Consider the following 27,955-nt stretch of genomic DNA (forward strand, 5'->3'; position numbering starts at 1 on the left):
GGGGCGGTTGCGCCACCCCCAGGACCGCTCCCGTGAGCCAGCGTACTTCTACCTCGGTTCGCGCAGCCGAGTCAGCCTGCCACAGTAAATCTTCAGCAGGCAGTAAGCAAGCGGTTAATGAGACATCCAGGTTATAAAAGACCCCAGATGTCTCCCCTGTGCTCCACAGAATGCAGTGCAGATTGGATTGCAGTACATTGTTTCCCCAGTATGCTGGCCGGGACACTGAGAGGCGGACCCAGAAGTGACGTCATACACGTCGCTTTCTTGGTCAGCAACAAGGAGGGGAGGAGAGTTAATGTGTGTCTGCTCTGCTTCCTCCCCTCTACCTGGCGGCACCCGATAGGTCGGGCCTGGGCCTGCATGGCATGCAGAGCCCGGGATACATAAATTGGGCGTGCGTGGGGGGTGGGGTGTGTTTTAAGCAATCATGGGGCAGCGCAGCCGCCCAAATGCTTCCATCTTACAGGCAGGAGTCTACTTGTCAGATTTACGCACATAGCCATTGGGAATGTATGTAAACCCCCCCCCCCCCCCCCTGCTGACGTACCTGGCAGCAAAAGGGTTGGCAGTGAATATGCAACATATCACCTCCCAGCCACCTGTCAAATGCCCTTTGAATAACGATCCACTCCAGATCACTTTTCAGAGGGCAGCGCAAGCATAAAGGGGCCCTTAATCCTTTTATGCAGTTAATTAGGCTGTAAGCTACCTTTTTGAAAAACCTGTCAATTTTCTTTTTTTTTCAACCATCTAAGTTTTATTGAGGAGTTTTTTTTTTTTTTTTTTTACACCTTGGCATCTTTGTGCAATAATTTGTGTTTTTTTTTTTTTTTTTTTTTGCATTAAGGCAGCCCATTGAAATGAATAGGTAGGCAATGCTGCAATATTGTCCCAGAAAAAAGGACATGGGCCATTTTTGCTAATGTGGCACACCACAATGCATAGTAGTGCATTACTGTCTTAGCTTTCACAGAAACAGGGGGCACTTACGTTTTTTTATTTGTAATTATGAATTTATGATTTATGAATTATGAATTTATAAATTAAAAACTTAAAAAAAATTAATAAAAAACGAAATTAATAAAAAAAAAAGATGAGTGTCCCAAACCCCCCCCCCCATGCTTGTGTGCAAAAGTGAACCCATGCCTCGGTCCCACAAGCATTCAAACAGTGATCATCCCACACATGTGAGGTATCACCACAAACGTCAGATCCAGGGGCGGCCGGTCCATTGGGGGTGCAGGGGCGACGCCCCCTCTATCCATGTGTCCAATGGGGTTTTTTTTTTTTTTTTGAAACGCGTGATTAGAGCCTGAGGCTCTAATAGGCTTCAAAAAAGGATGGGCTCGGGCCGCAGAGCATTGCGCCCTGAGCCCACCCATTTGTGTGACAATAGCGAATTAATATTCGTTATTGCCACATGGATCTTCCTCCTGGCCAATAACGAAGTGGGTCCAGAGACACGTTTCCCGACTGGCCGAAAGGAGAAGCCATGCCATTGGCCAAGGAGGAGGAGGAGGAGGGGAGGAGATGCAGGTGAGTGAGCCGGTGACGGGGGGGGGGGGGGGTTGACTTATGGTTATGGTGTGGTCCATCTCAGTTAGTCAATGAGGAAGGAGGGGGGTCAAACCACTGCTCCGTGTCTGAATGGATACAGGGAGCTGTGACTCGGCTCAGGTGCCCCCATAGCAAGCTGCTTGCTGTGGGGGCACTCAAATGGAGGAAGGGGCCAGGAAAGCCGAAGAGGGACCCAAGAAGAGGAGGATCCGGGCTGTCCGAAGAGTGGCGCCCAGTTGCTCCAGCCAGAGTCTATATGTAGGAGGTTCCTTATCAATCCAGCGTCTAAGAATAAGTAGTCGGCTTGAAAAAGAGCTTGCGCCGCTGCCTCCCGTAAGTAACGGTCATCTATAATGTGATCCAGTATACCCAAGAGGCAGTGCTTGGGATCCAAAGGAATCGCCAAGCCCAGAACTCTGTTTATAGTGGAGGTCACTGAGGTCCAATACCGGTGTAATTTCGGGCATCTCCATAGTAAGTGTATAAGGTCCCCCACATCCCTCTCACATCTATTGCACATATTGTCTGGGCGTAGACCAATAGCATGTAATTTCGCCGGGGTATGATGTACTCGTAACAGGATATATAATTGGGATACCTGATGGAAAACATTGAGTGAACATATTCTGACTGACTCCAAGGCCTCCTCCCATTGTTCAGCGGGTACCTCCCCCACATCCCCGCTCCATTGGTCACACGCCTTGCACGGATATCTGTCTAAGTATGAACCCAATAAGGCTGCATAACAAGCTGATATAAAGCCCTTAGTAGAGGTATATTGCTCCATAAGGAAAAATACCGGTGTGGAGGACAAGCTGGAGTGGGACAAGGAAGATTGAGCCCAGTATGCATGCCGAAGCTGCAGGTAGTAGTACTTCATATTATGTGGCAAGAAAAACCAAAGTTGCAATTGCTCGAAGGTCAGTAGCTCCCCGTTGAGCAGGATGTGTTTAAGATGGGACACCCCATACGTCAGCCACCTACCAGCCTGATCCAGCTTGTCCAGCTCAGGGTAAGAACGATTATGCCAAATGGGACTATAAGAAGTGTATCCGGTAACCAGTTGTAGCTGTTTGGCCTTATCCCAGATATTCTGAAGAAGTCTATAGGTAGGGTAGAGTTTATTGGATTTAGCAAAAAGTTGAGCCTCCAGCCCCTCAGGAATGCCAGTGGCACCCGTAAAATACCCCATCAGTTTCAGAGTCGGACCGCCCCCCGTCCCAGCCATCGCCCCGACCAGGTGCTGCAGCTGAGAGGCTAAATAATAAATCCAGGGATTAGGGAGAGAAAGGCCCCCAAATCCCTAGGCTTCTGTAGTTGCTTAATCCGGATCCGGGCCGCCCGCCCCCGCCATATAAGAGTCCTAAATAACGTGTTGACCACCCTGAATATTTTCAGCGTGATAACCAATGGGGAGTTGTGCAAGAAATACAAGAGCTGCGGCATCAGAACCATCTTAATCAGGTTCACCCATCCCGCAACCGATAACCACAGCTTGTCCCAGACCTTAATCGTATCACGAAACCGAGCAAGGAGCGGGTGCACATTCAAGCTACAATAGTGGAGTGGATCCGCAGAAATCCCCACCCCCAAATATTTAAAGTTAGCTACCATAGGGACTGGACAGAGCATACCCAGGAGAGGATCCACCGGTTTATCCAGTGGCAGTAAGGCCGACTTGGACCAATTGATAGTGAGGCCAGAAAATTGGCCAAACTCCGTTATGGTGGCCATGGTAGCTTGTAAGGAAGCCCCCGAGTCCCCAAGCATCAGGAGCATGTCGTCCACATATAGCAGAATCTTCTCCTGAAGGGGGCCGAAGTGAAACCCATCTATGGTGTCCTGCGATCGAATGGTAGCTGCAAGCGGCTCAATAGCCAGCGCGAACAGGAGCGGGGAAAGTGGACATCCCTGTCTGGTGCCCCTCCCCAAGTAAAAGTGCTCAGATATTCTGCCACCCAACCTGATGGAAGCCTGCGGACGGTAATAAAGCAGTCTCACCCAGGAGATAAATAGAGGGCCAAACCCAAACTTTTCCAACACTGCCCAAGACGCTGTCGAACGCTTTGTTAGCATCTAACGATAACAACACTCTGTATCCGCCGGTGTCTGCATGGCTACAAACAAGTGGCGAAGATTGATTGCGGTGGACCTATTCGGCATAAAACCCGCCTGGTCCTCGTGGACAATATGTGCAATAATGGTATTAACCCTCCTAGGCAAAACCTTTGCAAGTATTTTTACGTCAGTTTGAAGGAGAGAGATAGGTCTATAAGAACCCAGGACAGATGCGGGTTTACCTGGCTTTAGTAATAGAACAATACTGGCCTTAGTCATGGAGTCTGGCAGAGCTCCCACCTCTCTTGCAGCATTGAAGACCTTCAGCAGCTCCGGTACAAGCACCTCAGAGTATTTCTGATACATTTCGACTAGGAGACCATCATCACCAGGGGCCTTGGAACCCGGAAAGAGAGCAGCAGGCTCTCTCAGCTAGTCCTCGGTGATGGGGGCCTCCAGATCTGCGCTCTGACGCTCCATCAGCCTCGGGAGGGTGATTGCATCCAGATACCGCCAAAGATCTGCCGGTGCATAAGACACCCTAGAGGAATACAGATCAGAATAAAAGCGTACCAATTCAGTCATAATAGTATCGGGCGTGTTGGCCATTCGGCCCCCTACCAACCTGAGGGCCCCAATGGGGGGAGCTGAGGGGCGCACCCCCACAATACGCGATAGCAGGCGGCCCGTCCGCTCCCCCTCCTCATAGAATGTGGTTTTAGCAAAGAAACGCTTCTTATCTGCTTTAGACTGTACCTCTCCCACCCACACCTTCTGCGCAGATAGCCATGCATCCCTCGTAGCTTCCAAAGGGTTGACGATATACTCCTCCTCCAACTCATGGGTGCGCTGAGCCAATTGCTCCTCAAAATGTTTAGAGGCGTTTTGCACTTTTTTAATGTTAGCAATCAAAATGCCCCGAAGGAAGCACTTAAAGGCATCCCACCGTGCAAGAGAATCAGAAAATCGGATATTATCCAAAAAATAACGGGTGATTGCAGCGGAGATATTAGCATCTGGTGGAAAAAGCTTCAGCCAGAAAGCATTCAGGCGCCAAGGGGCCCTACGCAAACCGGTCTGAGGCCGTACAGTAAGCCAGACCACAAACGGGGAGTGGTCCGAAATCCCCCGCAAAGCATATTCCACCCGTTCCACCAACGCGAGTGCAGCCACTGTGCCCACGCATAGGTCTATACGGGAGAGAGAGGAATGGGTCTTAGAAAAGCAGGAAAATTGGACCTCGTCAGGGTGGCGCAAACGCCATATATCCATCCAGCCCAACTCCCCCAGAAAGCGCGAGAGGGCAGTACCCCTAGCGGAAACCATCCGGGGAGCAGGTGGATGTCTATCACTGGCAGGATCCAATATCCCATTAAAATCACCAAGCACAAAAAGGGGTACATCCGCCTTATCAGCGGTAAACAGGAGAAATTCACGGAGCACCTGGGAAGAGAACGGAGGAGGAATATAAACCACCGCTAAAGCACATACAACCTGAAATAATTTACAATGCAGAAAGACAAAACGTCCCTCAGGATCCACCCTCACCCCCAACTCCTGGAAGGCAAGGGCCCTATGCACCAAAACACTCACCCCCCTGGAATAAGAAGAGTGAGTGGAGTGGTAACCCTGACCCAACCAGGAGTATCCCAGACACCCCACAGATTCCTCTACCAGGTGAGTCTCCTGCAGTCCTATGATAGCTGGATGATACTTGCGCAGTTGAGAAGCTATCATGGCCCTCTTCTGAGGACAACCAAGACCCCTCACATTCCACGAGACTATAGGTAGTCCAGCCATGCAGTAAAAATCTTGCGAATCGGGTACCAGCCACAGAGGCCGACACCCACGGCAGGGAACCGTATGACAGCAAAGTCGAATGGAGCCAATGTTTTCGAGAAGTCCACAGCCAAGATACTGTCCAGTCCAATGGTGTGTGCGATTCCTCAAAGACAAAGAAAAAGAAAAAAAGAACATGGTCCAACGGGACAAGGCACAACGGTGCCTCATTATAGCACAGGAGGCGGGAAAAAGAACCAGTCAGTCCACCGGGGGCGTCAACCCCACAAACCAGTGGTGGCCCGCCAGCCTGTTGTGCGCAACTGCGCAAACTGCACTGTGTAATCCGGGTGCGATGCATTCGCCAGCACTCCGACGAGAAAAGAAGCATGCGATGGATGGAGCACATCTGTGCCAGTACAACAAGGATATGAGCCCCGGCCGGGGAATTCTTTCACAGGGTCCAAACTGGGAAAAATGCAGAGTCCACATTAAGGTGTCCCTCACTCACCGAGATCGGCCCGTTGGCGTTGATGGAGGGAGGGCTCATGTATGTCCAGCCAACTCGCCGCGTCAGCGCCAGTATCAAAAAAGTGCGCCCTGCCCTCCGCAGTGACCTGGAGGCGGGCTGGGTACAGCATGGCATAGATTAGCCCGATACATCGGAGACGTTGCTTGACATCGGAGAACTTGGCCCGCTGCTTTTGGACCTCCGCAGAGAAGTCCGGATAGAAGGAAACCCTGACCCCGTTGAACTTGATCTCCGCCTTTTCTCTGGCCAGCCGTAGCATCTTCTCCCTGTCCCTGTAGTGTAATAACTTTGCCAGTATGGGTCTGGGAGCGTTTACCAGGCAGTGTTCTGGTGGGGACCCGATGGGCCCTTTCCACCGCAAACACAGGTGAGAAGGATTCCCTGCCAAATACATCACATAGCAAAGATTCAATAAATTCGGTAGGATCCCTGCCCTCGACCTTCCCAGGAAGTCCCACAATGCGCACATTGTTGTGCCGCAATCGATTTTCGATATCATCAGTCTTGTCTTTATTGATCTGTGCCTGTCTCGCATTTGATCTGGACTCAGTAATCAGTGCCGGCAGCTGGTCTTCCAGGTCACTAATACGGCTTTCCGCAGCAGTAGTGCGTTCACAGATCTTTTGTAGGTCCTGGCGAAGGAGAGCCACCTCTTCAGTGAGACTCCCCAGCCGGTCCTTAACAGTATTCACAGAGGCAGTACAGTTGTGCACGGCATGAAGTATTTGGCTAAGTGTAGGCTGTGTCCCCTCCGTCACCCCCTCATCGGTGTCCAGGTCTCAGTCGGTCAATGGGGGCTGCGCAGCTGTCCCCAGTCCCCGTGCGTCAGCAGCGGAGGACCCTCCAACGTCCGCCTGTGCACAGTCCCCAGCATCCTGATACCGAAGTTCCGACAGTTTTTTAGCATATAGCAATATGTCCCCAGCAGCGTCCTTACCTGCGGGACGAGTCGTTTTAGGCTTCACCGCAGCCTCCTTCGGTCGCTCAGGGCCACGCGGGACGCGCTGCGGGGTCGCCAGGCCAGCGCCATCTTGGAGGGATGCCGACACTGTGCTGTCCTCCTTGGATTTGCTGCCGTGGGTCATGATGGGATCGCCGCGGAAACGACAGGGAACGGAGGTGCTGGTACACCAGGTTCCAGGTGTGGCAAGTAGGTCTGACAAGGAAGGCAGCTGAGGAGAGGGAGGCGCAGCCTGCTGCATGGAGGTATGGTATCCCCGATCCGGATCTTCAGGATACGGGGTCCCCCCCCGAAAAATAAAGGCAGGAGTCCGTGGCAGGGATGTGGGAGAAGCCCCCGGAGGCAGAGTAGAGGCCGTGGGCGAGAGTCAGAGAGAGGATGGCAGAAGATTGCGATACAGGGAAGCAGAGCGCGGCCCGCGATCCTCCGGGACCTCCGTTTCCAGGCACACCGCAGTATGCAAAAGGCACCAGGGCAAGCAGGGGGACCCCCTGAGGATAGTCAGTCCACTGAATAGGGCAATCTGGCCGGGGAAAGGATGAAATCAAGAGCGGGAGCTCCGTGAGATAGGTCTACTCACATGCCTGGTCCGGCCACGCCCCCTCGATAGTAAAATTTATGTTTAAAATTGTGCACGCCCGTGCAGCAACTACAAATCGTGACATGTTCGGTATCTTTTTACTCGCTGTAACATCATCTTTTGTTTCACAAAAACATTGGGTTATGTATTTTGTTTTTTTGGGGGTTTTTTTGCATTAAAATGCAAAAAATAAATTTTTTTACAAAACATTGCATTTGATAAACTACTGAGCAAATACTGTGGGACATAAAGAATTGCAAAACCCACCAATTTATTCTCTAGGTTCTCTGCTTTAAAAAAATATATAATATTTGGGGGGTTCAAATAAATTTTCTAGCAAAAAAAAATAAAAGTGTCAGGAAAAGCCTGATCCTTACGTTTTTTTTGGCGTGATCAGTCATATTTTCAATATCAATGCCAAAATTTCACCATTTCTGCCAGGTAGTGATCGACTGATATAGTTTTTTTATTGCCGATAGCGATACTGATATTTTGGTCATCGCGTATCGGTATCGGCCGATATTTTCGTACATTAAAAAATAATTTTTTTTTTTTGACAGGTACTCTTGTGGAGGGATGTGGGGTTCTAAAAGCACCCAAACCCCTCCTCTGCACTTAAAAGCATTCAGTTTGGCTGTTTTGAATGCTGTAATTTTTTTTAATTTGGCCCCGAATACCCAGAAGTGATGTCATGACATGGGTTTTTACATGGAGACCCAATCAGAGCCAAATAAGACTTTGATTGGGTCTTCTCTTCCTCGGCGAGCTGCGGAAGGTGGCGAGAGGGGGGGGGGGTTGTCCCCTCCCCTCCCGCTCCTTGTAATGACAGCCGAGAGGCTTCTCAGCTGCATTGGTTGTCATTACAAGACAGCCGACCGTCGGCTATGGACGCCGGTACCGGGGTGATGCATCTAGCTGCAGACATCACTCCGGTACAGCACTTTCCCGAAATATTGGCAATATCGGTAACCTCAGAGCCGATTCCGATATATCAGGGAAAGTGCATATTGGCCTTTGATATATCAGCTTTGCCGATAATCGGTCGATCCCTACTGCCAGGGGATGAAAACTTTTGAGTACAGCTGTGTAAATTCTCCAAATCTTGCTGAGATCTAGATTTCCCACTGAAGAAGAAAAAAACCCCAGATTTTAGACCATTGGCACTAAATGAGGACTGATGGGGCAAATGTGGATGAATCTCATAACCTTCGTTCCAAGGCAAAAAAAAAACAGCGAAAGTTCTCCGAATGGAAACATTTTAAGCTTTATTTTTGCTTGGCGTAACCCCCGCCAAGGGCTCTTTCCCCAGACTGAATTTAGAAAAAAATGTCATTGGGTCCTAAAGAAGGCAAGCATGTGTCTTCTATCAGGAATGGCAGCGGATTATAATCACATTCCATTATTGTGAGTCAGATGCTTGTCCTCGGGACCAGCCAATGATCTGCTGGGCGCAGGGCTGTGGTTGTCCTTTAGTTAAATGCTCAAATATTATCAAAGGCAGAGCGCTGAGTGGGGAGGGGGACACAGCACAGGAAAGGTTGTTCATGATGGGTATGTGACATCAGACCCCCCCCCCCCCCCCCCACCTCCACCAGAGGAATGTCCTCCAACTGCCAATCTGGCCAGCAACTCTGCAGCTGTTTAGAAGACGCATTGACATATTGTCATCTGTCAGGCCCGCCGTTAAAGGGGAATTTAGCTTATGCCATAGCTTTTTATTAAAACAAGTCGTAAGACTGACCATTGTTGTAATGTGCTGTTGTGTCGTTAAAGGTTCAAACCCATAAAATTCTTCCTCGGTTTCTCTGGGTTCTGGTTGAAGTTCTACTGTAAGCCACTTAAGGTTTTTTTTTTTGGGGAAATCCAATTATGAGATCTTTCGATGTCAGTAAAAGACTAGGAGAGCAAAACCTTTCAGCAGAGCAGAGTATTTCAGGAGAGGTAAGATAGATAGAGGAAGGAGCAGAGTCCTCCAGGAGTGGAGTGTCAGGAGTTAGCAGCAGGGATGGCCAAATCTGCGTAGCTACACTATGAAACTAACCCCAGACTATATAAAGTGCCTTGAAAAAACATTCATACCCCTTAACACCACCTGGATCACCTGCTGGTGATACTGTGCTTCCCAGAGCAGAGCGTGTCTCAGCAGCCAAGCAGCTCTACTCGGTGCTGGCTGCTGGGAGGGTATTAAGTCCGTTTTAGATCGCTGTTCCCTGTTTATAGAATTCACGGTTTGAATGCAGGCCACACTTTTCAGATACTTATTTATTTATTTATAAAAAAATGTTGAAAACCATTTATTATTTTCCTTTCTTCTACTTCGCAATTATGTGCCACTTTGTGTTGGTCTATCACATAAAATCCCAATAAAATACATTTACGTTTTTGGTTGTAACATGACAAAATGTGGAATACTTTTTCAAGGCACTGTATATACTTAACTACTTGCTGCCCACCCATGGTAGATTAACTGCGGGCGAGTGGCACAGGCAGGCCTGACAAATCCCTGTAAACCTGTAAATCCCCGGCTTGCTCCCTAAATTGGAGCCCATGCTGTCACTGGCTGAAATCGGCCAATCACAGACAGAGTTCTGTGTTTACAAAAACACTGAATTCTGTGAAAAGGGACCAGCGATCTAACACTATCCTAATACCCTCCCAGCAGCCAGCACCAAGTGGAGCTGCTTGGCTGCTGGGACACACTTCTGCTCTGGGAAGTACAGTACCACCAGCAGGTGATCCAGGTCTTGACATGTAGAGTATTTTATGAGAGGAGAGTTAGATAGAGGAATGAGCAGAGTCCTCCAGCAGTGCAGAGTATTTCAGAAGAGGAGAGTTAGGTAGAGGAAGGATCAGAGTCTTCTAGCAGAGGAGAATTAGATAGAGGAAGGAGCAGAGTCCCCCAGCAGTACAGAGTGTTTCAGGAAAGGAGAGTTAGAGGAAAGAGCGGAGTCCTCTAGCAGAGGAGAGTTAGATAGAGGAAGGAACTGTAGGGAGAACACAGGCGCCACTCTAAGTGCAGTATTAGGATTTATTAATATAAAATTCAGGTATAAAGGTACTCACAAAGGAATGCATAGGTAGGCAAAGGAATGCCAATAAATGTAAAAAGGGCCCATCATTCCGGTGTAATGGTCAGGATGGCTCGAGCGGTCACGATCCTCAGAACATTAGCCGGTGGTGACCGGCACTTCCTGGTTGTTTGGAACACACAAGGGCTCTCCCATCGTCACTTCCGGGCATGACGTAATGGCGCAGGCGACGCGTTTTCAGAGCATGCGCTCCTCCTTTTGCGCCAGTTTTTATACTTTGTTAGATAGAGGAAGGAGCAGAGTCCTCTAGCAGAGCAGAGTATTTCAGGAGAGTTAGATAGATGAAGGAGAAGAGTCCTCCAGCAGTACAGAATATTTTAGAAGAGATGTGAGCTTTTGTGGTTGCCAGCGACCTGCCCACTTGTGTCTCATTATGTGCAGGGCCGGTGCTCCCACTAGGTGAACTAGGCAGCCGCCTAGGGCGCACTGCTGCTTAGGGGGTGCAGCTACGGCCGCTGGTTTCCCTACTAGCCTGGCTGCCACCCTAGGGTGACCAGACGTCCACGGTGCACCGTGAACTGGAACAGGGGGGCGCCATAGATCCCACTTGGGCTGCCTCCGGAGGGGAAGGGGGGGGGGAGATGGGGATTAGAGCACCACCTGATTACAAAAAGCCAAGTTCTTCTGCTTACCCAGCTGTCATTCTGGTCTAGGAGGCGGGACTTCGTATGACAGCCTCCCCGCCGGGTAAGCAAAAGAACTTGGCTTTTTGTAATCATGCGGCGCTCTAATCCCCATGCACTGGTCACTCTGCATTGTTGGGGGAACTGGTCACTCTGCATTGTTGGGGGCACTGGTCACTCTACATTGGATGGGGGCACTGGTCACTCTGCATTGGATGGGGGCACTGGTCACTCTGCATTGGATGGGGGCACTGGTCACTCTGCATTAGATGGGGGCACTGCGAGTAATGCAAGTATAGGGGGAGTATGGGGAATGCATGTAGTGTGCTGCGAGAATAGGGACATTTTGAAGTTTTTTTTTATTTATTGGGGGGGGGGGGGCGCAAGTAGCTGGTCTTGCCTAGGGCGCAGAATAGTCTAGCACCGGCCCTGATTATGTGTCTTCATTAATATCCAGATATGCACAGATGCTCCGGATATGACATAGGAGATCTTCGTTTGTGAGGATGTATCTTGCAGCTTGTCTTCTGATCATGCACACACAACAATTTCCTCTCATACAATCTAACAATTCTCTTTCTCCATCAGCTCTTCCCCATTTCACAAATGCAAAGAAAGCCAGTGAGCTGAAGGTGAATTCTGGGGAACAAGTGGAGCTGCTCTCAGAGACTTCAGAGGAGAACATCAGGGTAGCGTGGTACAAAGATGGGAAGGAGATACGACACTCCAAGAAGTTCATCCAAGATGTCCATGGAAAGCAAAACAAGCTCACCATAACCTCTGTCAGGAAGGAAGATGAAGGGACGTACTCATGCAGAGTCGGGAACGACTCCGTCACGTTCACATTAAAAGTTGCAGGTAAAGGAACTTTGACTTTTTCTACAAAGCCCAAATATAAGATGGCCATAAACTGGCCTAATGATGTTCCAGGTCTGGGGTTGTTTTACAGTTATTTCTGACCACCAAGGAATCAATAGCCAGAACCTAAGGAAAATGGAGGTACTTGTTATTTCAGAGAGAAATTTTCCAACCTGATGTAACTTTTTCCTATTTTAGAACCAGAACCAGCCTTCACCAATCTGGACAAGGTGCAGAAGGAGGTCCATGTCAAACTGTCGGAGAAGGCCACCCTGAGCTGTGCGATATCCCAGGAGAAAACAGAGGTCAAATGGTACAAGGAAGGAAAACTAATCACCTCCAGCAAGAAAGTGAGGGTGGAGACTGAGGGTAGATCTCGGCGTCTGGTGGTGGAACAGGTGGAGAAGAAAGATGCCGGAGAATATATCTGTGAGGCCGCCGGACAGAAGATCAACTTCAAGATCAGCGTCAAAGGTATTAGAAATGATGTGGAGCTGCATGTTATACTAACCTCTCTAGTAAACCATGCCTGGAGAAGGTCACCTAGAGCCCAGAGCGAACATGCCAAACTGCACCCCCCCAAGATGTATGAGCATTATGTGTCAGCAAAAATCCCCCCCCCCCCACGAAAAAAAAAAAATGAGCACTAATCTGCATGATTACCCCCTAAGCATAAACCCCCCCCCCCCAGTACGAATCCGCTCTGCTAAAATCTCCCACATCCCCCAAATCCCCCCAGCAAGAATGCCCCCCCCAAAAAAAATCCCCCCTCCTAGCACAAATCCTCTACACCTAAAATGTCCCCCCAGTACACATCAACTCCCCCCAACCCCCTATTCCAAATCCCCCTCTTAGCACAAATTCCCCCCAATTAACCCTCCTAACACAAAACCTCTACTCTTCAAATTTCCTCTCTGAGAACACATCCCTCCCACTTCAAATCCCCCTCCAAGCACAACCCCCCCCCCACCTCCTTCCAGCACAATTCCTCTCCGCCCTCAACCATATCACCTCTTCCAGCACAACCCCCCCCCCCTTCCAACACAAATTCCCTTAAATCACCACTCCTAGCACCCCCCCCTTCAATGTTTCCCCTCCTAGAACAATTCTCACCCCCTGCCTCCTTTCAATATCTCACCTCCCAACACAAATTACCCCCAATTACCCCTCCTAGCACAAATCCTCTACCCTTCAAATTTCCCCTCCGAGTACACATCCTTTCCCACCCATTCCAAAGCCCCTATTCCAAACCCCCCCCCTTCCCTCTCCTAGCACTAATCCCCACTAAATTTACCCTCTTAGCACAAATACCCCCCATCATCCCCACTAGCACAAATCCCCCCTCTCCCCAAAAAAATCTTCCCCTCCTAACACAATTCCCCTCCCCCCTCTACCATATGACCTCTTCCAGCACAAACCCCCCTTCTAACACAAATCCCCCTAAATCACCACTTCTAGCACCCTCCCTCTCATATTTCTCCTCCCAGAACAATTCTTACCCCGTGTCTCCCCCCAAATCCTCCCCGAAGACATATCCCCCTCTAAATCCTTGCAGCTCCAACCCCCCCCCACCTCACATTATACCACAATGCCCAGGGCAGCCTCCCCTCCTGCCTACCCCTTTTCCCGGCCCTGCTAGTGACCCCCCCCCCCTTACACTGCTTTTTTCTTTACCCTTCTGTATATTGGGGAGTATTGGCTCTTCTTTGCTTTAACATGAACTGCTGGTTGATTGATCCCTGTGAGCTCAAGGGAACAAATAATTGTAAATTGTAAATTAATATTTGTTTAGAATAGCTCCATGGAAATTCCACATAGCTAAACTTAGACATAGATGAGTGATAGCAGAAAAAGATCAAGTGGTCCTTTTTGCATATAGACCTACACTATATTACCAAAAGTATTGGGACGCCTGCCTTTACACGCACATGAACTTTATTGGCATCCCAGTCTTAGTCCGTAGGGTTCAATATTGAGTTGCCCCACCCTTTGCAGCTATAGTAGCTTCAACTCTTCTGGGAAGGCTGTCCACAAGGTTTAGGAGTGTGTCTATGGGAATGTTTGACCATTCTTCCAGAAGCAAATTTCTGAGGTCAGGCACTGATGTTGGACCAGAAGCCCTAGTTTGCAGTTTCTGCTCTAATTCATCCCAAAGTTGTTCTGTTGGGTTGAGGTCAGGACTCTGTGCAGGCCAGTCAAGTTCTTCCACCCCAAACTCGCTCATCCATGTCTTTATGGACCTTGCTTTGTGCACTGGTGCGCAGTCATATTGGAACAGGAAGGGGGCCATCCCCAAACTGTTCCCCCAAAGTTACGAGCATGAAATTGTCCAAAATATCTTGGTATGCTGACACCTTAAGAGTTACTTTCACTGGAACTAAGGGGCCAAGCCCAACCCCTGAAAAACAACCCCACACCATAATCCCTTCTCCACCAACTGAGTTGGACCAGTGCACAAAGCAAGGGATTTGCAGGGGTTCCCTGAGACCTGAAAATGATTTCAAGGGTTCCTCTGGGATAAAGAGATTGAGAAAGATTGATCTAGAGTCTTCCATAAAAGCACTTTTGTAACATAAACTTTAAATTCCTAACATTGATATCAATGGTATTTTACAGAACCCGAGCCTGCTTTCATCAACCAAGAAAAAGTACAAAAGGAAGTGACAGCTATCCTAAACGAGAGCGCCACTGTCTGTTGCGAGGTGTCTGATGGAAAAGCAGAGGCGAAATGGTACAAGGAAGGGAAACTGATTACCTCCAGCAAAAAGCAGAGGCTGGAAGTTGAGGGCAAATATCGCCGCTTGGTGGTTGAGCAGGTGGAGAAAAAAGATGCTGGAGATTACAGCTGTGAAGTGGCTGGGCAGAAGATTAACTTCAAGATCAGGGTGAAAGGTGAGAGGCAATGGATTGGCCATTGGATAGGATAAATGGGTTGTACTGAGTTTCCTGTACGTTAGCCTTGTAATTAAAAACACAATATACAATATATATATATATAGCACCCTCCTAGAGTATTGTATAACGGTAGGGAGATTTTGTTAGCTCCTCTGTAGACAGTGCAGCTGGGGTTGATTGCTCAGGTCTTCTCAGTGTCTCACAGGCTGTTGCCCTGATTGCTTCCCCCTATATTCTAGAGGATTTTAGAATTCTAGTGGGAGGAAGAACAGAGTAAGCCGCCTGAAAATTTATGGAACGCCACCCAATCCCTGGGGAGGTGTACCAAGAAGGTGGTGGAAGAGCCAATAAATAGTCTGGGGTCTAGGGCAAGAGGTGCAGAGTTCCTGGGTCGAGTCCTGCTGGAGGTGACCCCGGTGCAGGGGCTCTGCCTCTGGGGCAGGATTTCTGGAGGTGCCATCTACAAGACATAGAGGTCCTAGCTGAGGCTTCTGCTGGGGGCCTATTTACAAAAGTCCTGGAGTTTATTTGGGTCTGGAGAAGCTCACTGGAGAGTACCTGGGGGAAGTTGGGGGAAAGGTGTTCAGCTGTCCTTCGGTGGCATGAGTCCATATCTCACTCACCGGAGAAGTGCCCGGTGGATATCAGAAGAAGGCAACCGATGATCCAGTTGCTGTGTGACTAAATGACCCAATGCTGAAAGTTAGTGATTATGTGGAGTTTTTTTTTGGTTCTTTGGGAAAAATCCAAGTCACCTGTCAGCATAGAGACTCTGTGGGACATTTTTGCATAGCTCAGGAAGCTGGAGAATAGTCCTCAAAGTGTTCAGTTCATCAGTTTTGGGGTATCCCATGATCCCCCCATCCCCAGCCAACTTCTGAATTGCAGTAGCAACAGAACGCTCCCTTAATGGGTTTCCCAAAACATGTAGATGGCCTTTGTACCTTTTTTAGTTTTCTGTCAACAGTCAGCCTTTTCACCCAGTGACAGACTCCCACAGCAGAGGGAGCCAGAGAGAGAGAACCCTGAGCAATATTTAGATCGCCTTTACAGAGGCCTGTGGACAGCTGAAACTAATAATAAGATCTTGCTACCAGGGGAAATGTGGACCTAGGAACGTAGGCTTTATACAACCCAGAGTTTTAAAAGCCTATGGCTTCCAGAACCCAGACCAGAACCTATTAGGATCTAAGAAAACAGACAGAAACCCTGGAACCCCTCACCATGTGTAGGTGAGAAACCTAGATACTATACATAACTTATTTTCAAGAGTCTTCTGGTTAGGTCCTCCCTCTTTTTTGGCAGTGTCAGTGGGTGGTTCCATGTTAATGCATTCATATAGATGCATAAGTGCCACTAAGTGCAGTAGCACTCTGAGCCCAGATCAGTGTGATGATGTCCACCCGGTGGAGGTCAATAACAGCTAGGGCTCAGAGGAAGTGGATTGAACAATGCTGGCTGTTATTGAACTTAGAAAACTGGTGGTGATGTCCAGTGGCTGAAAGGAACTACTGCAACAGACATCTCTGGAATTAAGATGAATATTGAAGCAAAAACTACTTTTCTAACTTTCACTTTTGATGGGATTTCTTTTTTTTTTTACTCCTTAAGACACTTCACATGAGTCACCATTGCCCACCAATTAGCTTCACTCCTGCCTTGAAAGTTCAGATTTGCTTGGTGTGTGGACATAACTTCAGATCTTAATTAATAATATAATATAATATAATATAATATAATATACTGTAATATAATATAATATAATATAATAAATATTTATAGTATAAAAATATGTTGATACAAAAAGCCTCAAAACTCTGTTAGATACTTAAACCTCAGTCAGTGGTTGTTGGCTTTAGGATTGAAATCTACTATGTAATGGAGATTGAAAGCTGCTTTTTATGCTCTTCACAGTATTGCCAAGTCCTATATTTCTCTGTCAAACATTGGCGTTTCTTTGGCGCAGATAAGTTTGGAGCTTCATCGGAAGATAAAAGCCTTAAAATTTCCACTAGATTCTTTGCAACTGAAATAGAAAGTACCTTTTTATAAAATACGTTGCTTGAATTGTCTTTTCAGAGCCAGAGCCACCATTTTCTAACTTGGACAAGGTCCAAAAAGAAGTCCAGGCTGTGCTGTCAGAGAAGGCCACCCTGAGATGTGAGGTGGCCCAGGAGAAGACGGAGGTGAAGTGGTACAAAGAAGGAAAATTAGTCACCTCCAGTAAGGCAGTGAAGGTGGAATCTGAGGGTAGATCTCGGCGTCTGGTGGTGGAGCAGGTGGAGAAGAAAGATGCTGGAGAATATACCTGTGAGGCCACCGGACAGAAGATCAACTTCAAGATCAACGTAAAAGGTAAATAAATCTTGAGTTTAGGATTTGAGTGGTTTGTAGAAATATATCAGTGTAGTGTTGTTTCTATTCAACAGTATAGTGATTTGTTGGTTATTTAGTCTGCAAGGGGGCCTTGCTACTTCTATCTGCAGGGAGCATCGATAGTTTCAAAAAACTATTAGATAGGCACATTAAAGACCACAACATACAGGGGTATACAATGTACAACATACAGGGGTATACAATGTACAACATACAGGGGTATACAATGTACAACATACAGGGGTATACAATGTACAACATACAGGGGGTATACAATGTACAGCATACAGGGGTATACAATGTACAACATACAGGGGTATACAATGTACAACATACAGGGGTATACAATGTACAACATACAGGGGTATACAATGTACAACATACAGGGGTATACAATGTACAACATACAGGGGTATACAATGTACAGCATACAGGGGTATACAATGTACAACATACAGGGGTATACAATGTACAACATACAGGGGTATACAATGTACAACATACAGGGGTATACAATGTACAACATACAGGGGGTATACAAAGTACAACATACAGGGGTATACAATGTACGGTTAACAGAAAACACACACACACATCATAGGTTGAACTGGATGGACTGATGTCTTTTTTCAACCTCACAAACTATGTAACTATGTATGTAACTATGTAACTTCTACTATAAACACCTGAAATGCTGCTGTTGTCTATAAAATCCTCTGTCTGCAGATCAGTCTGTTTAGGGGTACTTTTTCGTCTATTTAACATTCTGCCATTTCACCCAGTCCCAAATGAAGGGAGATTGTGTGGCCCCACAAAATGCATTGGCTCTCCTTTGCTCTGCTTGTTGCAACCAGTTGAACAAAAATGATGTTGGATTCCAAGCGACTTTTTGCTCTCTTTGACCTATTACACTAGGTTGGTATTGCCGTTTGTTTCCCTGTTGGGGGAGATACAAAATAAAAGTGACTAAAAAATTCTAATTTTAGAGTTGCCTCCAGAACAGGATTTGGAAACCTTACAAGGAGGACTCGTGTTCTGGTAACAGCTGTACAAAAATGGATTTCCCTTACTTTGGAAAGATGTCTCCAGAATAGGAATTGAGGGAAGTCTTCCCAAGAGGGCACAAAAAGCAAACTTTAAAAAAACCCAGACCATTCTAATTGTTTTTTTGTCTATCCAAAATTAAGAAACAATGAGGGAGATTTATGAAGCATCCTCCTAGAAAAGATTGCTGGATAGGCTCAGGTAGATTTAGTTTTTGTTGGCATCTCTGTAATCATTTCAGAAGTGTGTGATTATTTTTGGCTGTTCTGGGTTTCACTGGCTGCAGACTCAACTACTCCCCCCTGTCTTCTAGAATGTAGTGGGCTGGAAGAGGCAGACCCTGAGCCTGAATATTTCTGTGGTCTCAGCCAATCGCTTGGGGGATAGTGCCCAGTGGGCTGCTGAGAAGGGCATAAATAGTTTGAAGCCTGGCACAGCAGGGGTTTTGTCCAGGAGGAGAAGAACCCTGCCTCAAGGGCTGCTGCCCTTCTGAGCAGAATAGCTGCAGCTGGCAGGAGTTCATTGAGATCTCAGCTCAGTGGGAGCTGAGGGCCTATTGTCAGGAATTTATTAAAGCGATATTAAAGTCTCTTTAAAAAAATAAAAAAAAAATAAAAACAAATCACAAACATGTTAAATGTATCTTCTCTGTGCTGTGGTTTTGCACAGAGCAGCCCCGATCCTCCTCTTCTCGGGTCCCTCGCCGGTGCTCCTGGTCCCTCCCTCCTGCTGAGTGCCCCCAGAGAAAGCAGCTTGCAATGGGGGCACCCAAGCAGGCTTGCCATGAGCTGGGGCTGTTCGTGTCCATTCACACACAGAGCCGCAGCTTGGCCCCACCCCCTCTCTCTCCTGGGGGGCCTGCTGCACATGGAAGGTTTTTTTTACCTTCATGCATAGAATGTATAAAAGTCAAAACCTTTGAGCCGTTAAAACCACTTTAAAGGAGTTGTAAAGTCAGGAAGGTTTTTTTTTTTTATCTTAATGTATTCTATGCATTAAGAAAAAAAGCCTTCTGTGTGTAGCAGCCCCTCCAGCATCCCCTAATACTTACCTGTGCCCCCTCTCTGTCCAGCGATGTCCACGAGTTCCTCGGCCATCCTGGGACTCTCCCCCCTGATTGGCAGAGATACAGCTGCGGCGCCATTGGCTACTACGGCTGTCAACCAAAGTCAGTGAGCCAATCAGAAGAGAGAGGGGGGCAGAGCTAAACAGCAGGTCTGTGTCTGAATGGACACACGGAGCTGCAGCTCGGCTTGGGTGCCCCCATAGCAAGTTGCTTGCTGTGGGGTCACTCGATTGGACGGAGGGGCCAGGAGCAGGAATGAGGGACCCAAGAAGAGGAGGACATGGGCTGCTCTGGAGGAGGACAGGAGGTAAGTATAACAAGTATGTTTTTTTGTTTTTTTTAAAAACGAGACTTTACAATCACTTTAAGGTCTTAGCTTAGTAAGAGCTGTGGGGAGGGGGTTTGGAATCAATGAGGTCCCAGTTCAGTGGGAGACGAAGGACTATTTTTTTAGTGCAGTCAGAGCCAAATCAAGGGGGGTTTACTGAAGATCTGGCCTGGAGATTTACAGGAGAAGTGTCTGGCCAATATTGGACAGGAGGTATCCAGGGACACCGTGAGTAGAGACCTGGAAGTAGGATCCTAGTGACTGTCTGCTGTTTTAACCCCTTGTGAGACTGCGTCAGTGTTGCCGAAGTTTGATTTTCCCTACTGGGAGTCTCAGGATTGCTTGTGTTTCCTATCTCTACCAGGAGGTAGGTTTCCCTGAAGAGAGTAGACAGAATAGACAGCGTCTAGTAATTACTTTGTGCACTAAATTTGGAGTATCCCCAAGCCCCCTGTACAACATCCAAGTTCGTTAAGCCATAAAGCATAAAAAGACACTCCATGTCTGGTCATTGAGTGGTGAGAATGCCCAAGTGGTTGTGTATTTGGCTGGCTGTTTACCTGAAAGGGAAAAGAACCAGCGGGACCGTCACGGGTCTGCGTTGCTTTTAATAAAACTGGAATGTGCAAAATTTGGTGCAGCTGTTCACAGGGGAGGACTGGGTCAGGGAGCAGGGGGGGGGGTAATTGCCCCCGGGCCGCTCTGATGCCCCGTAAAAAGGCTGCCCCACTTCTGCCACAGACATGCCTACAGGATTCTTGGTGAAGAGAAGTAAAAAGTCTCTGCCGCTGACTTACTGAGTGCGGGATGAAGACAAGGATGGTGTAAACCAGGGATATGCAAACTGTGGCCCTCCAAATGTTGCAAAACTACGAGTCCCATCATGCCTCTGCCTCTTGGTGTCATGCTTGTGGCTTTTGGAGTCTTGCTATGCCTAATGGAACTTGTAGTTCTGCAACAGCTGGAGGGCCACAGTTTGCATATCCCTGGTGTAAACTGTGTCTGAGCAGAGGCCAGTTCCATGCCCCACTGGAGACTCTCCTTCACCAGGCAACTCCGACCGAGCTGGAACCCGGATTCGGCCAGTGAGTAGAGAGTACCTGGAGGGGAGCTTAAGCCTAGAATGGGGGTCAGAAGGAGGCTGAGAAGAGGGAGGGGGCGAGTTGCTGCACCCTGGGCCTCTGGTTTGTACTTGCCCCTTGGGGCGAAAGTTGCCAGTCAGCCCCTGGCTGTGCATATTAACCAATCAGCTTCCAGGTTTTATTATCAAAGCATAATTGAACAAGCTGAAGTTAGAAGCTGATTGGTTACCATGCACAGCTGCACCAGATTATGAGTGCTCCAAGTAAATCTCCCCCAAGTCGTCTAAAGATTAATTTTAGGTAGTGCTTGGCAGACTCCAGGCCTATGTTTTGCATCTGGTTTGCTGTTGGTTCACAATGCTGTTGTCCACCTTGACCTAGCTCCCTCCTATAAGACCACATTCTGTAAAGCCTCGTACACACGCAACGAATTTCCGCCGACCGGTCGTCCGTCTTTTGTCCAGAGTGGTGTTTGTTGGTTGGAATGTGCTCTAGACTGCATACAAATTTTCCCGCACGACAGAATTCTACTTCAGAAGTGATGTCATGTGTTGGATCGCTTTCTTTGTGTTCTTTCATCTCTTAGCATGCCTAGTCTTTCTCATAAGATTTTTCCCCATCGAAATCTGTACTAATGAGACGAAAATGGGACATGTTTTGACGGTCGACAAAAATTATATAGCCTGCACACAAGGATTTTTTCGGCCGAAAAGTCGGAGTCGGGTGTCGGAAGCACCATACTAACAAGCCGAAAATCGGCAGATCGGTCTTCGGACGAAATTTCCCAGCCGAATTTCTACTCATGTGTACGGGGCTTAAGTATCTCCTCCTCCCATACGTCAGCCTGCAGAGCACCCAGTCTGACTGCAGCCTGATTTTCACCTCCAGCTGAGAGCAGTAGCAACCTGTTTTAGGTATTACTGTGGACAATATAGAAAATATTTAATTGATATTTGAAGAAAAACATTAGTGACCTAAAGTTTAATTTAATTCAGATGCCATAAATTGTTGTTTACAATTTCATATGAGGAAGATCCTGTAATATAGTTGCAGGCTGCGACCCTCAAAAAGGGTTTTCACTAAATCTTGAAGAATAATGAAAGGCAATAAAACTGTTATGAATGTGTTCAGAAACCAAAAGCAATGTTTAGAAAACATGAATATAATTTTTTTTCCCAGAACCGGAGGCAGCATTTTCCAACCTGGACAAGGTGCAGAAAGAGGTCCAGGCTGTGGTGTCAGAGAAGGCCACCCTAAACTGTGAGGTGGCCCAGGAGAAGACGGAGGTGAAGTGGTACAAGGAAGGGAAACTGATCACTTCCAGCAAAAAACTGAAGATCGAGACTGAAGGTAAAACTCGGCGTCTGGTGGTGGAGCAGGTGGAGAAGAAAGACGCAGGAGAATATACCTGTGAGGCCGCCGGACAGAAGATTAACTTTAAGATCACCGTCAAAGGTATGATTAATTGAAATTTTTGCTTTAAAGCATGGGTGACCAACCTTTTGGCTTCTCTGGGCCACACTGAGTGTAGAGAAATTTTCTCGGGCCGCATATAAAATATATACTATAGTAAAGGTATATACAGTAAGTAATAAAATGCAGCCGCGTCCTTCCCGTGCTGCCGTGCCCCCCCCCAGCACTAATTTAACACAACTAGTGGATGACACCCTCCAAGGCTGCCTCTGTGTCCGTGCCCCCGACTTGACTTCCTTCCTACCCAGCAAAAAAAAAAAATTGTCAGGGGGCAGTGGGCCGCATTGCCTGCGGTTCCGGGCCGCATACGGCCCCTGGGCCGCAGGTTGGACATGCCTGCTTAAAGGATGTTGTTGAGTTGCAAATTAGAGAAAATCTCAACCAAACCTTCAGTTTAAATTAGCTAAACCCAATCCAAGTGCATCAAAACAAAATGTACCAAAGTCTTAAGGGCTAGCTTTCTTTAGAAAACAGCCACAGCCTGTAGAATAGCCTATATTTTTGGTGAGTAATCTGTAGAGAAGCACTTTTGTCCTCTGTGTGGAAGCAGTGGCTAATCTACAAATGTCACCCCCTATGGAGTCAGACCTAGAGCTGTCCAGTAGGGGGCATAAACTTTGCTAATTGCAGAGCTCTAGAGAAGAGAGCCCACTGTGTCCACACCAACCACACCAAGAGCATAGACCCTTCTCTGCAGGGGCGGACTGACCATTCGGGGATTAGGGCACTGCCCGGGGGCCCAGGGTCAGTAGGGGGCCCCATGAGAGGCTACACACTACAGAAAGAAGCCAGGACCTTCCATGCAGGCTATGCTGTGGTAGATATTTAAATGCCCACTCTATGTGGCTGAGCTGCAATTTGTAGGTGGGGCTTTGTGTGGCTTGAATGTGGACACAGGGGGCCCCATGATCTCTGATTGCCCGGGGGCCCCATGAGTTGTCAGTCCACCCCTGCTTCTCTGCAACATACTAGCAGGGGACAGGCTTTTATACTCAGGCGGTGACTGCTTTCTAAAGAAAACAAACTGTAAGACTTTGTGTATCTTTTCAGTTCAGCTTTAAAATTAATATTTGTATTCTGGGAAGATTTATACTCACTTCTTGCTCTGTCTGACACCTGCTCACCAGGAAAGGAAGTGAGCAGAAATCTCTCCAACACAGCACTAAAAACATTGTGTCATGGTCAGGGGTCAGGCTCGGAGACCAGTAGCTATATCAGTAGAGAGGTTGCCACTGAACAGCAGGATAGGTATACAAGCAGGTCACCCTGCGAATGACGTGGGCTCACCTAAAGGTGGGGGGTCTAAGTAATAACTGGTATTCCTCAGAGCTCCTGATGGTGGAGATGTGTTTTGCTGCATGCTAGTACCAGCTCGCGGTTCTCAAGATTTCCCCACCAGGAGGTGAGCAAAGTGGTGTCCAGTCAGTGCTGTATTTTGGCCTAGGCCAACAAGGCCCAGGCCTAGGGCGGCACTTTGCAGGGGGGCAGCAAAAAAGCCACCCCCCTCCACCTGATACTTTTTTGGCCACTGGTTGCTAGAGCCGCCTCTCCCACCTCTCTCTCTCTCACCCCCCCTCCTCTCTGTCACTCACTCACCCCTCTCTCTCTCTCTCCCCCTCTCTCTTTCTCTCTCACCCCCTCTCTCTCCACCCCTTTTCTCTCACCCCCCTCTCTTTTTGTCTCTCACCCCCTCTTTCTCTCTCTCTCATCCCCCTCTCTCTCATCCTCTCTCTCTGTCACCAACCCCCTCTCTCTCTCTCATCCTCTCTCTCTCTTCCCCCTCTCTCTCTCTCACCCCCCTCTCTCTCACCCCCTTCTCTCTCTCTCACTCCCCTTCTCTCTCTCACACCCCCCCCACTCTCTCTCTCCCTTCCTCACCCACCCCCTCTCTCTCTCCCACCCCCTCTCACCCCCCCCCCCCTCTCGTGAGATCTCAGGGGTTCATGCTGGCACTTGGAACCCTTCAATTTTGGAGGGAGTCACATCCGTTAAAAAGGAAGGAGTGGGGCAAATTTACATAGGACGGGGAAAGGGGGCTCCCAATTTTAGTTTTGCCTAGGGCAGCACAAAACCAAAATACACCACTGGGTCCAGTAGCAGATATAGCAGGTAAGGATCAAGCAGAAGCATAGTCCAGGATTAAGCCAAAGATCTGTAACAATTGGGGACAGGTTGGGATAAAACAGAAGCGTTGTTGAGGAACAAGCCAAAGGTCAGTAACGAGTGGTAGCAGAGATGTGCAGGAAGTGCAAAGGCATGGCTTAAGTCGGAAGTTCATGGGAAAAGCAAAGCAAATAGTTTAGGGCTTGTGAGAAACAGGATACAAAGTAAGGTTATCTTAGGGATTGTTCAGGGAGCTGTCCAGCATCTCAGGTGGCTCAGCAAGAAGAGACATCTCCAGACATAGCAGAGGTCTCAGGTTAAGACCTGGGTCCTGACATATTGCAGTCGATTGAGAGTGCAAAATCTGGTGCAACGGAAGTTCTAACCCTTTCTTACTCAATCCAAAACTAAAGAACTTTCAGCTCGAATTTTGCTTTTAAATGGAGAAACATGAACTAATAAAGTATGTAGACAACATTTTATTGGTTTTTGGAAAACTGTTTAAAACACATTAAATCACAGTAAAAGAAAAAAATAAATAAAATTAAAACATAAACATACAAGGTACAAAAGCCCAATAGACGGGTAATAAGGGTCACGCAGGACCATACAAGGAGACAACTTTTTAAACAAAGTTAAAAATGAAAGTTAAAGTCCAGAAACCCTAAAGAAGCCTTCAACTTTTTCTTTGTAGGATACCAGAATATGTTTTGAGGGTGTAAAGGATCCTTCTTCTTTCTCTTAAAAAAATGCAAATTCTAACTTGTAAGGAAGAGAAAAGACTAACATTGAGGGTCCTTTCTATCAGGTTTCTCTGCATGGAATGGTATGCGAAACAAACAAAATTTTAAAAATATGAATATTATTTTCTAGAACCAGAACCAGCCTTTACCAAACTGGACAAGGTGCAGAAGGAGGTCCATGTCAAACTGTCTGAGAAGGCCACTCTGAGTTGCGAGGTGTCCCAGGAGAAGACAGAGGTGAAGTGGTACAAGGACGGGAAGTTGATCAACTCCAGCAAGAAAGTGAAGGTGGAGTCTGAGGGTAAATCACGGCGTCTGGTGGTGGAACAGGTGGAGAAGAAGGATGCCGGAGAATATACCTGTGAGGCCGCCGGACAGAAGATCAACTTCAAGATCAACGTTAAAGGTTGGTAGTTTGGCTGTGGGTGGTGAATTTTCCCAGTAACAGCTCAAGTGGATAGCAAGATTCTGAGAACATATTGTTCAAATCCTTATTCCTTCATGACCTTTGTTAATGGTGTTAAAGGGGAAATTTTGAGGGCTAGTGACATTTTGATATATTTTTTGAAAGGCCTGTGTCGAAAAGATCTTGTTAGTTTCAAAGTGGTTTCTTATTCCAATACGATTGTAATGAAAAATCTGCTTCTAACAGGTCAAATGCAGGTCAGAAGGAGGCTCAAAGGAAGTTGCAAGAAGGTGGATAGTTATCACTGGAAAAATGCGTCATGCTTTCCATATAAGCTCCTTCACAGGTTCTTCTGTCCAGTAGTTGACTTTTTTTGTTTGTTTTTGAACTCCATCACTTGTTTGCACTCCCATTGACTTTGCAAGGAGAATGCAGCTCTGATGTGACCAAAAGCCCATACACAGCCCCTTATAGGGTTTATTTGTTCCCCAGAAACCTGCCTTTAAAGAACATCTCCTCTCGAAATGTTGTGCCCCCCCCCCCCCCCCCCACTGTGCTCCCTTCCCTCTCCTGCCGGCTGCTTCAGGGGATGTGTCACAATAGAGAACCAGGAAGGGGTCGGTAAATAATTTGCCAGCTCCTTCCTTTCATAGTCATAGTCATAGTCAGTGACAAAAAAATAAAATAAAATGATAAAAAATAATACAATTAAAAAAACTAAAAATTAAAACTACTGACACCAGTTGGTGAACTTCCAGGATCGCAAAGGTCACACTTGCCACAGCGCCCTGGCGTTCCACCACCGTGGGGAGGCCCCAAGATGGCAGGAAGGGGGCCCACTGCAGAACTTGTGTAAGGGTCCCACTGCAGGACCGTAATAAAGGGAACCGCAACGTGAGTTAAGGGCCCCATGATCAATGGGAAGAGCCCCAGGCTTGAAGGGAAGGGTCCCAGGCCAGGGGTCCGGGGGGGGGGGGCCCTTCATGGTTTCTTGCACCGGGGCCCTGAAGGTTCTAGTTACGCCTCTGACTGGGATGATGCCTACAGCTATAGACATCATCCTGTTATTGTTTTTTCCAGACGTTTTTTAAAAGCCATTGGAGAGGCTAATTCATTTAATTAATTAATTAATTAAAGGCTGCTGGATTGCTTTTACACCAACATGAAACAGAAATATATCCAATATATTTAGAAACAAAATATATATGTAACATACAGTATATGTACATATATGTCACATATTTATATATTTTTTTCTAAATATATTTATATAATGGCGCCAACGCCCGTCCCACTGGGGAACCTGGGAATGAACCATAGAGCCCATGGAAGGTCTCCAATGAGCTCTGTGGTATAAGAAACCGGAAGAGACGAGTACTATTGCCACTTATTGCCACTTATGGTTTGACTGGATATAAACAGCGCCATTTTCAAATCTTGAAAGCATTTGATCGCACCGATCTTGGTGTGAAAAGATGCTTTTAGGGCAGAGGAGACATCTGAGGTCTAATAGTCCGCAGATCTTTCCATATAGAGTGCCTTTCACGTGCCTATTGCTGTCACAAGTGATGTGATGTCCCCCCCCCCTGTGCTCGCGTGCAAAGGCGAATGCACACGTTGGTCCCACATGCGTATGTAAACAGTGATCACACCACACATGTGAGGTATTGTCATGGACCTCAGAGCGAGAGCGATAATCCCAACATCAGACCTCCTGTGCCACTCTAAACTGGCAACCTGTAAAGGCTTATAAAGTGTCACCTAAGGAAATTTACAAATACCGTATCATTCCACAAGCGTGCGCAACTTTAACCACTTCAGCCCCAGAAGGTTTACCCCCTTCATGACCAGGCCTTTTTTTTGCGATGCGGCACAGCGTTATTTTAAATGACAATTGCGCGATCGTGCGACGCTGTACCCAAATAAAATTGACAAACAGAGCTTTCTTTTGGTGGTATTTGATCACCTCTGCGATTTTTATTTTTTGCGCTATAAACAAAAAAATCTGACAATTTTGAAAAAAAAAAACAATATTTCTTACTTTTCACTATAAAACACATTCAGTAAAAAAGTGTAAAAAAACAAAAAAAAAAAACTAATTTCTTTATTATTTTAGGCCAATTTGTATCCTGCTACATATTTTTGGTAAAAAAAAAAAAAATCTCAATAAGCGTATATTGATTGGTTTGCGCAAAAGTTATCGCATCTACAAACTATAGGATTGATTTATGGAATTTTTAAATTTTTTAACTTTTTTTTTACTAGTAATGGCGGCAATCTGCGAGTTTTAGCGGGACTGCGACATTACAGTGGATAGATTAGACACCTAACTGACACTTTTGGGGGGGGACCAGTGACACTAATACGGTACAGTGATCAGTGCTAAAAATATGCACTGT

General features: G+C 47.2%; 1 protein-coding gene across 1 annotated transcript in view; it reads left to right on the plus strand.

Moving 5' to 3' along the window:
• OBSCN (obscurin, cytoskeletal calmodulin and titin-interacting RhoGEF) overlaps positions 1–27,955 on the plus strand; it is a 740,285-nt gene that overhangs the window by 60,019 nt on the left and 652,311 nt on the right. The window contains exons 6-10 of the mRNA XM_082257722.1: positions 11,771–12,040; positions 12,239–12,514; positions 17,015–17,290; positions 22,011–22,286; positions 25,281–25,556. Coding sequence (XP_082113848.1) covers positions 11,771–12,040; positions 12,239–12,514; positions 17,015–17,290; positions 22,011–22,286; positions 25,281–25,556 — 1,374 coding nt within the window. The remainder of the gene's footprint in view (positions 1–11,770; positions 12,041–12,238; positions 12,515–17,014; positions 17,291–22,010; positions 22,287–25,280; positions 25,557–27,955) is intronic.

The sequence above is a fragment of the Pelophylax lessonae genome (assembly GCF_965119305.1).
Source record: "Pelophylax lessonae genome assembly, chromosome: 5".
Lineage (NCBI taxonomy): Eukaryota > Metazoa > Chordata > Amphibia > Anura > Ranidae > Pelophylax > Pelophylax lessonae.